General features: G+C 35.4%; 1 protein-coding gene across 42 annotated transcripts in view; it reads left to right on the top strand.

Moving 5' to 3' along the window:
• The window catches only part of PTPRD (protein tyrosine phosphatase receptor type D), a 2,082,753-nt gene that overhangs the window by 1,912,480 nt on the left and 154,917 nt on the right, over positions 1–15,356 (top strand). For 20 of the 42 annotated variants that reach the window (XM_076008727.1, XM_076008702.1, XM_076008696.1 and 17 more), the window contains 5 exons: positions 1,161–1,466; positions 2,365–2,558; positions 4,688–4,714; positions 8,862–8,979; positions 14,691–15,278. The exons of 10 other annotated variants lie outside the window; for them this stretch is intronic. In XM_076008727.1, the coding sequence (XP_075864842.1) occupies positions 1,161–1,466; positions 2,365–2,558; positions 4,688–4,714; positions 8,862–8,979; positions 14,691–15,278 (1,233 nt within the window). The remainder of the gene's footprint in view (positions 1–1,160; positions 1,467–2,364; positions 2,559–4,687; positions 4,715–8,861; positions 8,980–14,690; positions 15,279–15,356) is intronic. 12 more of the 42 variants (XM_076008706.1, XM_076008705.1, XM_020289181.2 and 9 more) reach the window with 3 other exon arrangements.

The raw sequence follows: 15,356 nt of genomic DNA, 5'->3' as shown, positions 1-15,356 counted from the left end.
TTCATTGAATTTTATTTTATTTTCAAATAATGATATGTTTGGTTAATTTGATGGAAAATAATTGTTTAGAAAGTGACCAGTTTATTTTAGAATGGACAGTAAGAATTTCTTTTAACTCTAATGTAAATTCTAGTTTGTTTGAATAATTATTTACAAAATGAAAGAAATTATGCCCATAAGTCATATCTTTTCCAGATGATTCTTGATTTAAAAAAAAAAAAAACACTTCTTTTTAATGGCTATGTTATTGACATTTTTGTAAGGGATAGATGATTATTATTGATTTTACCAAAATGTGCTGGTGGGATCTAATTCTTCACTAGCAATGGTGTCTCAAGAAGAGTTATAATAAAAAAGCTGAAAGCTGACATAGGGTAAGTACAAGTTACAGTCAGAATCAACAAGCCTGACATTACCCTCGGGTAGGTAAATCTTGGACTATGCATTTTCATCCTTTATTGATTCTGCATGCTCACTGTATAAGGGCTACGATCAATGTTAGGTTAATGCTTTTCATTAAAACTGGTCAGGCGAACTCAGTTTTTCAGATAGAATGAACTGTTTTATTTTATTTTGGTTAATTTTATTTGTTTTTAATTGGAACTGGTGGAAGGACACTAGCAGTTATTGTAACTTTTCATAATTCAAAAACCTTTCACAAATGAATATTATATATTATAAATCATCCTCATTCTAGAATGTAGAAGTAAAAGCTTAGAACAGCATCTGTGGAGCATCATCAGACTCTCAAGTAAAAAAATATACTAGCATTATTTGCAGCTTTTTTGAAGCTGGGGTAGTCAGTTTAGTGGGGGTGGGGGGTACTGAGGGATTGGTTTAGAAGAACAATTTAAATTTCAGGTAGGTAATTTTATTTGAGGCTCTATTATCTCAAGGTTTCATTTTCACATATTCCCCCCACCCATTATTTAACAATTTATTTTTGGTCATTTATTCATTTTTTTGGTTTATTCATATTACTAAGCCAAGGTACATAAATTTATCTTTAAAAATTTAAGTTTCAAAGCCTTATTTTCGTTTTGTTACCCTTATTGTTCATTTATTTATTTTTGCCTTTTCTTTTGTTTTATCATTTCTTTTTTTTCCAACCACTCCTGTCCTTTCACTTAAATCCTCCTTTAACTCACTACCAAAATAAGAGCCGTCAGCTCCTCCTCAAGACATTAGTTGCACCAGCCCAAGTTCCACTAGTATTTTGGTAAGTTGGCAACCTCCACCAGTGGAAAACCAGAATGGCATTATCACTGAATACTCCATCAAGTATACTGCAGTGGATGGGGAAGATAACAAGCCTCACGAGATTTTGGGAATTCCTTCGGACACTACCAAATACCTTTTGGAACAGCTGGAAAAATGGACTGAATACCGGATCACTGTGACAGCCCATACAGATGTCGGCCCTGGCCCTGAGAGCTTGTCCGTGTTGATTCGAACCGATGAAGATGGTATGTTGCCTCCGCTACGTCAATTTGCACCCTCTGACACAATCTTGGTCTGCTGTCTTTTGATAGGCTAACAGTAATCCATTTTTCTCTGCTCATCTTTTTACCCAGCATTTCTATTACTTCAATATTTTTGCCAAAGACCTATCTTTGCTGCAGCCTGGGCATTTTTTTCTTTTCTTTTTTTTGTTTTTTCAATCACAGTGCAGTAATGTGCTTTCCTTTAAAAGAACAGTTTGCTTCTCTGGTCTTGCAATCCAGCCCTTCTCTGTATCTCCACCTAAAGTCTTCTGTGTTTTTCTTGGCTTTTTGTGGTCACTTCTTTTACATTTTGAAGTGAACTTTTCAAAAGTGTCTTCTTCTTATCTTTTTGTTGCCTTTTTGTCTTAAAAATTTCAGAGACACTGATGCTCGACATTCAGTTTTTTTGGCATCTGTTGTATGGAATACCTTTAATATGAGAAAAAAAAGAAGATAATTCATATAATCAAGAATCTTTTTATTCTGCTGTTTAAAAAGAACCTTTAAAAAAACACACAACAATCAACAGCCAGTTTTTGTTATTATTTCAATGCTATATACCTCTTTGTGCTTTCATGCTTTGAATCTCAAAGCATCTTCCTTGGCTTTTGTACATTTTTTACATGTTTTTCTATTTCTCTGATACTCTTTTTTTCTTCCATTTTTTCTTTTTGCATTGGTCATGTTTTTTGATCTTTTCTTAAAAGGTAGAGCAGATTGGTTAAGCATTTTCATTGGTTGAAAATGTTTATATTCTTCGAAGGAAATGTAGTGGGTCTACCCATTTTTTTAAAAAAGGAAAGAGCCTAAGTAAAGGAAATGCTCTGACTGGGTGGGACAAGTGCCTATAATTTTCTTTTATCCAATGATGTTGTTCCAGTTCCTAGTGGTCCTCCTCGCAAAGTCGAGGTAGAGGCTGTCAACTCAACATCTGTTAAAGTCTCATGGCGCTCACCTGTGCCCAACAAACAGCATGGCCAGATAAGAGGATACCAGGTGCATTATGTGAGGATGGAAAATGGTGAGCCCAAGGGCCAGCCCATGCTGAAAGATGTCATGCTGGCTGATGCACAGGTAAGCCTCTGAAATTATGTACCTTTGTTTTTATATAATAGGTTTATCTTAGTCCATACCTTGAAATGGGCCTTATTTTTAGCTTTTTGATGTTTAAAAAAAAATTGCAGTTTTTAATATCTATTGATATATATTTACCTTTTCATTCAGAGTTGCCATCAACTTAAGAAGTGAATTGCAATGAAATGATACTCAAGTCTGATTGAAAACATGTTACTGTTTTTTAAAATATAGGTATTCAGCCCTTTACCACTGTATCTGAGTTTGCCTTTCTGATGTCAAAAAGATTGAGTTGAGTCAAAGGAAAAAATTCTAAGCTGTGATTTTGTTGATGGGATCTACTTTCTGCTATGCTAAACTACTTAGAACTAAATTGATCTAGCTTTCTAAAAATATGACTTCTTCCGTTGAAGAATAGACATTTTTATGCAGGGAAAGGTACCCATGTAGTATTTTATTTAGTATTTCTTCATCAAGTCACATATTTGATGAAAGTAATTGTTTCCTATCTAAGAAAATAAAGATAGTGACTAATAATAAAAATTAGGTAATAATAAAAATTAGCATTTTCCAGGGAATAAATGGGATGTCCCATGTTGAGCCAAGTTAAAAGTACTAATAGTGAGTAGTTGAGTATGTAAGACATTTTATTAATTTTAAGGCCATGGCTTGCAACTATGGTGTCACAACTTGGTTTTTTAATTAGTTATTTAAAGCAGAGCATTAAAATTTTTCAAATTTTTTTTCAGATATTGGAGGTTATTCAAAGACAGTCCCTCAATAATTCCATTTGTATTTTGTATATTTTCCTGAAAGGAAGGAAGATTTCAATTTCTAATTGCCATGCTGGAAATTATACATAACCCATGGACTAGATTCCCTTGCTGTGTTGAATGGCGATAGTTATTATAAATATTAGAGTGCTTTACTTATCCAGCAAATTTGTGGCTGGTCAGAGAAAAGGATGGAGCTGGTAAAAAATTTGAAATTTATTGCCAGTGAAGAAGTATTCCTTTCTGTGAAAGTGGAAAAGGTTATAAAGCAAGTTGAAAACTGTTGCACCAGGTTGCCTAGTTTAACCTTTTTGTCTTGAAAATATGAGAGCAAGAAATATCCCTGTGGGTCTAAGGAAAGTATTTACTTCCAAAGTCTTAATATAAATCAACTTAAAAAAGTGCTTATATTTGCTTCAGTTTTGAAACATTCTAACTAAAAGGATATGGATTCGTGGCTCACCTGTCTACCCCAAACCCAGTTCTATGGTTTTGGTGTGGAGACCACTTCTATAAATGTAGGTGGAAATTCATAGCATCCCTTCAATGCCAGAAAAGGACCATTGACTTGATTTTATAAATATATATTTTGTAGTGACTATAAAAAGAAAGTTGTTATAGTATAAAATTAATAAAGCCATTATTGCTGTGCTGTAAGTCTGCAGTTATGAAAAAGAAAATAAGATGACCATCATGCTTTGATGTCCTTTCTTGGTTCTTAGGTATTATACATTGCAGAACTGTAAATCTGTCTCTATTTTCATTGTGAAATATGGTAGTTAACGGAGTTATATAATACCAAGTACATTAAATGACAACTCTGTCTTTTTTTCCTCTCTTCTACTTTGGCTTTTCTTATTAAGTGCTGATTTTCCTCATGTTTTATTTTACTTGCCTATCTCATTTATTCTCCTTTACTAGTCACTGAAATTTCATTATATCTCACAGGACTTCATTGGGGCTATAAGATTTCAATAAAATGAGCAGTATTAATCTAAATAATGACTTGAATTAATTATATAACCAAAGAAAGAAGTCAAAATAAATGTCATGAATTATGGTATGATTAGAAATATCTTTTTGCTTTGCCTTATTGATTCATTTCAGTGAACCCCACATTAAAAGAAATATTAAATGATTTTTTGATAAAAGTAACAGCATATTTAATTTGACTTCCTAATTCAGGGTGAGGGTGGCAGCAAAACACATTCTTTGGAATTTTATTATACACACTGTTTCAGTTGTTTATTTTTTTCTATTTTTTTTTAGTCTAAGGAGGGCAACATTGCCTTTATAAGGCTACAAATATCTCTTCATTTCTTTTTATTTTGTTCCCCCCTTCTTAATCTCAATCAGTGGGAATTTGATGATACTACTGAACATGTGAGTAATTTTCAATTGCTTTGTCAAAAGCAGACTATATAAGCTTATTTTTTATGATATCCTTCTTTTACTTACATATGATTCGTCATCACAGTTTGCTTGGATGCATGAACTAACATTATTTTTAAGTTATCTTCACTGTGGTGCACTTTTTATTTCAATGTTTGTTTTGTGAAATTGGCATGGTGCTATTGATTGCATAAGAAATGTCATGGGCTCATGATATTTGTTTTGATGGCTGCTACTAACTCTGCCTTGTGACACAGTCGGAGGAGGCATACTTTAAGTGGAGGGAGATGTGAAGTTGTTTGAGGTAGGCTGCTCGTCATTCCTACTCCAAGATTACACATCCAGTGGATAACATAGGTCTTTGCACTTACTAACTCTATCTAGAAGTGGCTATTCTGTGTTGTACCTGTACAGATTTGAGCGAAATTGAAAGGGTCATGCCAAGAAGCAGAAAGTTTCTGAGGGGGAAATGTCTTTAAAATATTTGAGCAAGAGGTTTATGTTATTTATTGAGAGACTGTTATATATGTGGTACTGCGGAATGCACGTGATGTGACACCTGCCTTCCAAGTGTTTACAGTCTAGGTGGCTACAGAGAAAGTTCTGAACACTCATAAAATTCAGCAAAAGAAATGGCCTAAAGCAGTGGGTAATGCATTAGTAAATCAGTGAGAATGTTAATAAGAACTATGAATTCAGAGATAGTGATCCATGGCAGTGAAGTCTGGAAGCTTAGTTGAGAATTTGGGGGATGACTAGAGATAGATTAGGTGAAAAAATATGTGTGTGTATGTGTTTGTATGCTTGTGTGTTGGGGAAATGGAGGTGGGAACATATTTTTTTTTAAGTTGAACACAGGAGAGGCAGTCATTTGGGCAGTTGAGTGTGTGATATAGTAAGGTGACAGCAACTTGGCCAATTTATGACACAAATTGAGGCTTCTTTAAGTAAGTTAATGGTAAATAGAGCTAGAGGTAAATTATCATATAATGTTTAGGAAAACCTGAGGTATCAAACTAAAGAGTTGGTCAGTCTTTACCTCTTCTATACTAAAGAGGTATAGAAAAATATTAAAGAGAGAAATGAGATAAAAGCTGGCGTGAAGGTGCTCTTTGATTCTATGAATAAATATTTATTGCCATAGCACAGGGCTCTTATTGGAAATCTTAGTAAATATATACAGGCTATCAGTTCTCATGGAATTGACGGTGTAAAATTTTATAAATTTCTTTGACCATGATCTGTAGTAAGAAATGCATTATATGTCATGATTCAATGCATATATATGCTTAATTAAAATAAAATTGTATAAAACCGTACTTAACCTTTACATATATAATAAGCTCTAACATTTTATATTCAAGCTTATTCCATTTTTTGTTTGTTTGTTTAAATGTTGCTCATGAATGACCAAATTGATTTCATGACCCACTAAATGGGTCATTACCTGTAGTTTAAAAACCAGTGACTTAATGGATAGATTAGAGCAAGCGTCCCCAGCCTACATTGAATTGTATAATTATTTCATTATATATTAAAATATAATAAAAACAGAAATAAAGTGCACAATAAATGTAATGCACTTGAATCATCCCGAAACTATCCTCCCCCACCCTGGTCCATGGAAAAATTGTCTTCCATGAAAAGGGTCCCTGGTGCCAAAGACGTTGGGTTGAACCACTGGATTAGAGAATAAAAAGGTAGCAAATAGAAAAGCAGGTAAAAAGAGTTACTTTACTAATTTAGTCATGAAGTGATAAAAATTCAACAGAGTTGAGGCAGCAGCAATGAAAAAGGGATAGTTATGATCAATAAAATTGACAAAAACTGATGAAGAACTTAAGGAAGAGAAAGAATTCAAAGATACTACATACTATATACAGATATATTACCACTCATTAAAATACAGAATTAAAGAGTGGAGTCAGCTTCTGGGAATGATTTTTAAGTTTTAGTTAAGTTGACCCCCAAGTAACACTGGATAGTTACAGGAAAATGTCCAGCAGATATTTACAATGTATTTGCCACTGTAGCTCAGATCATAAGTGAAAGGTGTATATAAATTTGGGATATAGACAGAAATAACTATTTAAGGTTATTTCCAACTCCATTGGAAATGAATGGAATTTTTCCAAGATTAGAGACAAATGCAGAAGACCAGCAACTATGATGGAAACTCAGGAATGCCAACTTTTAACAGGGACAAAAAGTAGAGTGGAGATAGGCAAGCGGAGATAAGGAGAATGAGGCATTGTGCAGGCCCTGCTACCAGACAACCACCTCACAGAGATACTGAAACAACCAAGGAAGTGTACCCACAGCTTAAAGAAAGAAGATGTAACCCATGAGAGGATATATAGAATTGTGTCCAGTTGAGATTATACCACTGCAGAGGACTTGACCAACTTCAAATTGTATTACTTGTGTAATACTATAACAGCCTGGGTGAGAGGATGGTTACATGTGGTTAACTCGAGTTTTATGAATGAGAAACTTACATAAGGCTCAGGGTACACTGAGCAGGTATATGCATTTCTTGTTATATAATTTGGTGATAGAAGCAAGTCTTGCTTCTTTTTCCTGCTGGCCTCACCTGCCTTTCAGCAGTAATCTAGTGGTATGTGATAGGGGCCTTGGAAACAGTCATGTTGGCATTTACTCATCATAGTTTTTGGAATAGCCAGTGTGTCTACCATAATTTAAAATGCTGCTCTCAGATAGTTTATTTGGTTTTTGTATCCTCTGTAATGTGAAACCATTCCAAGGTTTTGGAAATAAAACATTTCTCCCAAATAGATCATTTATCTGGCAGAATAAAATTTCCAATAACTCTTTAGGACGGTATCTGAGATACTTGAATTTCTACAATGATCACGTTTCTACTCTTTTGAGAATGCACATCGTCCAAAACTGTCATATTTGGAATCGGCTTCAAAAATCGAGTTCAGTGGTACCTGATAACAGCCTTGCTTAAAAACAAAACTAAAAAGTACGAAACAAAACACTGTATCGTACACAATCCAGCCTATTCACTTACCACTCACATTGTCTTTAGATTTGCAAGATAATTATATATTCTCTTAAATTTATATTCAATTTGAAAACATAACTGTGTCAAAAATCTGAAAGGGTTTTTATATTGCTTTTTGTGTGTGTGTGTGTGTGTTTGTGTGTGTGTGTTTGTGTGTGTTCAGCTTTAAAGAAAATACCAGAATAAGTTAATAACCACCATTATAAAGAATATGCAACCTCCAATTTAAAGGAATGGATCAAAGATCATCGCATCATACAACCACTACAGCTTTTGCCCCTTACTAAAAGAAAACCAAGAATTTTGATAGTTTGTGATATTTAATATTTTATAAATAGAATTAATTGACCACACATTACTTACGTGGTAAAACTCAAGTCTTGTTATGTTCTTTGGTTTTATGGCATGCTTTCTAATTTGCCAGAATATTCTCCTTGATTCATAGTGATTTTCGTTCATAACCTGCACAATTAACCAATAATAACTTCCTAGAGTCCTAAGAAAATTCTCTGGCTCTCAGGATATCTAGATCCAACATCAACCATTTGGCAAAATACTTAGTGATAAACAAGGCTGTGTTGGCACCGGCCCAATCAAAAGTCTGTGGACCCGGCTACAATGGTTACAGCTGGGGAGCTGTAGGTATCACAGCTTGTTTGTGGAGTGTTCACTACGAACCAGGCCTAATTCTAAGAGTTTATCTGATATAACACATTTAATCCACCAGTAACCTTATTGGGTCCTTATTATTCCAACTTTCAGATGGAAAAGGAAAGCATAGGAGGATAAATTCACTTGCCCTGGATTGCCAAACTAGTAAGGATAGGCAAGTTTAAGTTCAAGAATTCATGAGTTCTGGCTCCAGATATGTTGTTTTCGAAACTGCCTTAAGAGCTGCTTGTTAGGATGCCTGAAACTCCACCCCTCTTCAGTGTCAGCATGAATACCGATCTCCATGGCATGAGCTTCAGGCATGAAACTCCCAGTGCTTGGCATGGCTGTAAGGGATGCCCAAGCATGCACAAAATGAAGACGGATGGCTTCGTTTTTCCTCCAGAGCATTTGCAGCGTGTTTTGAATCAGTGTTATTCTATTGTATCATTTCAGGACATGATCATTTCTGGGCTACAGCCTGAAACGTCCTACTCCCTCACTGTCACAGCCTACACCACCAAAGGAGATGGTGCTCGCAGCAAGCCCAAACTGGTGTCCACCACTGGGGCAGGTAATCATGTCTGTACCTATAATGTGCTGTGAACAATAATACTAACTTTCCAAATGATTTAGGTGGCTTTGATCAAGCTTATATTGTGATAAAATCAAAGAAAATCAATGGACCATGATCGACATTTGTGGTTTTTAGTTTAGGAGAAAAACTATTAATAGAGTTCAGGGAATAAAAATTATCCAAGTTCCTACTTTGTCCAAATTATTCAATCAGTCACTCAACATATATTTTTTGAGTACCTCTTATGTGTCAGGCACTGTTCTCAGTACTGGAGATACAGCAGTCAACAAGACAGAAAAAGACTACTCTGCTTCATGAAATTTATTTTGTGACTATGACTAAATAATTATTAAGTGAACAAATTGAATATATAATAAAATGTCAGGAAGGGATAAGATAAAAAGTAAAAAATGAAAACTAAAGGTATATAGGGATAAAGGATGAGGACGCCCATAGGTGGTCTATGAAGGTCTCTTAGAGGAAGGATATTTAAGCAGAGACTCGAAGGATATGGAGGAGAAAGTCCCATGAAGGTCTGGAAGCCAGGCATCTAGACAGGGAAGTCACACAGCAGGTTCAACCTCTCCCAACAACAAATGCTTTTAGAAGAGCTGCCATCTTGAACTGGGTTCATGCTTTATTCTTTGCCGTTTTCTCTTCCTTACCCCTTGCTGTGGGGAATCTAAAGACGCCAAGTTGTGCAAAAGATGGGAAACAGAAAAGAGAATGGAAAAAAAGCAAGAAAGCTAAATAGTATAAAATTGCTCCCTTCTAAAGAACAAAGGTTCTTCAGTGCTCTTTAGGATACTTTGGTTGGCCACATTAGGAAAAGCCAGCACAAAGGAAGACCGTGCATTGTAAAACCAGTAAATTAAGAGATAATTACAAAAGGCATCTCCTCCAGTCCCTGTAAATAGCAATCTCCCATGGAACATTTAAGCTCTGGTTTGATTTACTCCTCCTGAATCACTTCGCACACAACTTTTCCGGAACACACCTCCATGTAAAGGCATAAAGTAAAGAACAGCTGGGATGTGCAGCACCCTCCTGGGTGCCACGCTCACTGCCAAATTTGTCTAAATGTCATAAGATTTGCCTCGCTCACATCCTGCCACCTGCAACTGCCTCAAGCAGCAGAATTACAGATGGCAAAACTCCTTCAAGGCAGAGTCTTCTCAGCTATTTTATTATTTTTTTAAGAATACCTTTGTATCAAGCTACTTCAGTGCCCCGAAGAGGAGATAAATACTCAATGAGGGACATGATGGCATAGTGACTGTCTGGCTGTGGAACCAGTATCTATTGGAACATAGACAACCATGGTTAAACTCCTGAAATGGAATCCCAAATTGAAGAAAATATATTTCCTTCACTCACACTTATAACTATGTCTTAATGAACCTGAAATGTCTTATGTGATGCACCAAATTCCTATTGTCCATAAGATGGGGTCGTATAATGAGGAGAAAGTAGATTTATAGCCAAGGGATATGAATCCTGCAGAAAGGAATGATTTTGTCTATTTTAGTGTCATTCAGACTAGATCTTCACTTTTTAGTCACTATACAGAAGATTACTTACAACTGTAAATCTTATTGAAATATAGAATTCTTTTGGAATTTCCATTCACAATTTCAGATCTTTCTTCATCAGCAGAGACTTGGGTACCGAGATAGCAAATGGTTATAATTTAGACACCTGCACGTTTACTTTCTTGAGACCTCTCCACTGGGCCCGAGATGAAGGTGGGAGAATCTAGATTGATAATTCCTTTTGGAGAAAATCTCTAGTTTTCCTCTGCATAAGCATTCCCTACTCATGGTTTACTCTATGCAATTAATGAATGAATCAATTTGCTTTGTTTTGTATACTACTTTGAAAAATCCTCACATTTATGTGACTATGAAGAATTACTGAGTTTATCTCACACATGTGAGCTCCTAATAACCACAATTAGATGGGTATTCTGTTACAGCTTCCTTAGGAATTCAGGAATTCTCATAAACTTTTATTTGAATCGTAAAATTCCTGATTGTGGGGTATGTTTGCTTATTATACATTGTTTCTAGACTCTGTCAAGAATTACATCTTTAAAACAAGAGTACTGGTCATAATTTAAATAATCTATGTAAGTTTCATATAACCTGAGGGATGCTTCTGAATAAAATGTTGGCTTTTATGTTTGAATGATTATGGCATGTTTCTAGTTTCTTTGTTGATACTCCCATTGTTCTGTATGATAATAATTGGTCTACTGCCCAAGGCCTTGAGGTTAAAAGCAACCAGAAAATTCACTGGTTTGACATTTTCTGTATGTTTTAACATGAATTCCAGTACTGTACTGAGGAGCTATGTTTAAGGATGATCAAAAGATGACTATGACATGGAGAATTTGGAAATAATAGGCTTAGTCCAGTCAATTATGGGTTTTGCTGCTTTGGTGGTAGGTTAAACTAAGGCTAAATTTAGAGCCATTGGGACTGAGTGCTTTGGTTGATCTCCAGTGATTGCTATTGCTAAAATGTAAAGGGCATCTGTACATATGCACCATTTCTGAAGTCTTAAAAGATTTTTAAAAGGAATATAATAAAGGAATAAGAAAATACAAAAGGGAGAATAATTTCTATGTCATGATATAAATTAGAAGTAGCATATTTATTTTGTAACTGGACCCTCTCTGCTTCTTCCAATATGTTCACTAAGACACTGCTAAAAAAACAGCAGGACATGGACCCTGCTGTATCCATCCATATTTTCCCACTCAGATGCCTGTGTGCCAGTGTATAAGTCTTTGCACAAAATGGATAGTTGGTAAATATTTCATACACATAGAGTTTCTGGAAGCCAAAAGTAGAATAGGTTCCATTGCCAATATGTGGAGTTTAGGAGAATTCTTTTTTTACCATATATGCAATGATGTAGAACTCTCCTCATTCCTTTTCCCTGTTGTATCCTATCAGTTAGTGTATTCCTTGCATGAACTATCACAACTGTCTGGAACCCTTACCCCAACATATTATATGTAAACTACATCTATTATTTCCATTATTCACACACTTCTGGACATTTTGGCATCACTTCACGTGGCCATCGTTTCCTGAGGTGGTATTAATAGGGAGTTCTTCCTCAAGCTGCCTCAGCATTCATTTCTTTACCAAGTCATTCACTTCTGCATCCTGTGCTTCCAGGCTGGTTGTCTCATAGTTTTCAGGCTTTAGTAAAACTTCTCCCCAGGGAGAGGATGACTGTTGTGGGTTTGGCAATAGAGAGCAGCCTGAGATGCTCCTGGCATAGCAGTGAAAGCCAGTAGGTCAGAGCTGATGCTGTGACTTCGAGAGCATTACTTTGTCCTCATGAGTGCAAGCCCACAAGCCTTTATATCCCAGAACAGGAAAGGTCATGGCAGCATCAAAAAACAAAAGACATCAGTCTAACCTAAGCTTTGATTCCCACAGAAGAATAAACGTAAAGTTTCATAAAATCAGAGGGTTTTTTTTTTCCTTAGAATTTACCAGAGAATTATATTTCTCTAAATTTGCATCATAGCAATATTATAAAGTGAAACATCAGATAATAAGAGCACACTCATCTATAACTTAGAAATACTATTAGAATGCAATTGATATTTGTGTCTCACATCAAGAAATTAAGTATTTTTATTTATCTTAGCTTTACATGCATCTTATGGAAATAAGATGTACAGTGTCCATACCATTATGCAGTTTCTTAGAACCAGAATTTTGGAATATTTTAATAAACATATTTAACAAAATGTTTTGTCCCTGGAGAATGTTAAAAATCAATAGTTACATTTCCACCCATTAGTTTTAACTGAGTTTCATTCATTGAGGGATATATTGTCTGCTGAAAGCTCCATTTCACTATGCATTTTTCTCAGCAGAGACTCCATGTAAATGTTGTATATACATAAAGGGGAATTAAAGATGTCTGCCAGTAAAGTGCTATTTTAAAAGCAAAATAACTTAAATATATTTAAAATGAAAATAAATGGAATAATAATTTAAGCATTCTTCAACTTATGAATGGCCTGTGTACTGAAAGTTTGTTTGTTGGTTAAGATCCCTGGATGCATTTTTTCCTGAGGAAAAATAAGAATACAGTGGTTTGGTTCTTGGGCCAACCTTCAACACACTTGTATATATTTGTAACACACTTGTTGTATATATACAACACACGTTATATAATTGCCATTGGAAACTTTAGGAACGGTTCTTTTCATACATTGTATTGTTAGCAGAGTTGTATAAACTCACTATGAATCTTTTCAACCTGTGAAACAATCATTGCTCCATTGGTTAAGGATAGAAATATTTTAATGAATGTGTTCTTGAGCAGAGCACACGCCCACTGGGATCTCAACTTTCTTAAATATAAATTGAAAAGGTTAATCAGATAATTTTTGAGGTTACTATTCTAAGTATTGTCTTATAATCTTTCTAGCATCTTTTAATATTTATCCATATTCCTATGATACAATTACTTATTGCCTGTCTCCCATTACTATAAACTTTTCCTTCCTACCTATCATTTTTCTTTCTTCTTTCAGTGGTTTAGTTTTGATTCTTATAATACCATCTTCTCCCTCCCTCATCTTTGGACCATTCCCAGAGAAGCTCCATGGCTCTATATTGTTTATCAATGCCTTTCTCTGTGGATTCTAGGAATAATTTCTCTCCATTAAAAAAAAATGTACAGCTGTAGTAATGCATTGCATGAATAGATTAGAACACTTCACCTATCTAACTTAAAAATAAGTAAACTCTATACTATGCGAAACTAGCCCCTGACCACAAAAAGCTTAATATTCCAATTAACAATTACTATTAAACAAAGCCTTATGTTAATACTTCTACATGAATTTCTCTACTTACTATTCACAACAATAGTATGTAGTAGTTCTTTACATAATGCCCATTTTACGGATGAAGAACTTGATGAGGATGACTGGTATGGATAGTAAAGTTAGACAAAATGCACAAATTAGAACCTAAGTAAACCAAAGAAACATTATTTTGTACTTAAAAAAAAAAAAAACTTTTAAACAATATAGCAACACAATAAAGCATTTAAGCTATGGATTCAGACAGAGCTGGATTTGCCTTATAGATTTTTCACTTGTTATATACTTGCCCTTAGATGGTTTTCTACCTCTCTGGGCCTCATTTTCTTATTATAGACAATGGAGATAATAATAACTAATCAGAGCATTTATTAAGGATTCATGAATGTAAATCAAATGAAAATACCATGTATAATGCTGACCCATGTACACAGACCCAGTACATTGAATATACTCAATAAATAAATAATTGTTATAATTATTATTCTTATTAGCTAAATCTAATTGGCTATTCTTTACTTAGATTAATTTCTTTGTAGCATGAACCTTTGTGTGTGAAGGCTTAAGATGTGAAGGTTTTAAAAAATTCCCTTAAATTGTTGTTTCAATGACACCTCCTATTGTGTGTCCATTATCAAATTCTAGTATCTCAGCTACTACCTTAATAAAGTATGAGAAGGAGCATATTTCCACAAAGGTATGTAGCTCAAGCATTGCTTCTCTCCCCCCCGCTTATTTTTATAAGTAACAAAATGGGAATACCCGTAGTATGGAAGTCTCATCTGGCAATGACTCACATGTGAACGTTCAATTGGTTGGTCTTACCTTTCCATCCTATGTGCTCCAGTTCCAGGGAAACCCCGGCTTGTGATTAACCACACTCAGATGAATACTGCTCTCATTCAGTGGCACCCCCCTGTGGACACATTTGGACCCCTTCAGGGCTACCGTCTAAAATTTGGCCGCAAGGATATGGAGCCGCTCACCACTCTTGAGTTCTCTGAAACAGAAGATCACTTTACAGCTACGGACATCCACAAAGGAGCATTGTATGTCTTCAGGCTCTCGGCCAGGAACAAAGTGGGCTTTGGGGAGGAGATGGTGAAGGAGATTTCTGTTCCAGAAGAAGTACCAACTGGATTCCCTCAAAACCTTCACTCGGAAGGCACCACTTCAACCTCCGTCCAGTTATCTTGGCAGCCGCCTGTCCTGGCAGAGAGAAATGGCATTATCACCAAGTATACCCTTCTGTATAGGGATATCAACATCCCCCTTCTTCCAATGGAGCAGCTTATTGTTCCAGCTGACACCACTATGACACTCACTGGCTTAAAACCAGATACCACATACGATGTAAAAGTACGTGCTCACACGAGCAAAGGGCCCGGGCCATATAGTCCCAGTGTCCAGTTCAGGACACTGCCTGTGGATCAAGGTAGGATTTGTCTGCTTATGGCCTTCCTCCTTTAAAGGAATGTCAGTCTTTGGAAATCAGTATTTAGAAGCTATAAAT

This window comes from Microcebus murinus, chromosome 12 (assembly GCF_040939455.1).
Source record: "Microcebus murinus isolate Inina chromosome 12, M.murinus_Inina_mat1.0, whole genome shotgun sequence".
Lineage (NCBI taxonomy): Eukaryota > Metazoa > Chordata > Mammalia > Primates > Cheirogaleidae > Microcebus > Microcebus murinus.
Note: the sequence above shows the minus strand (reverse complement) of the source record. Positions and strands in the feature narration are given on the sequence as shown.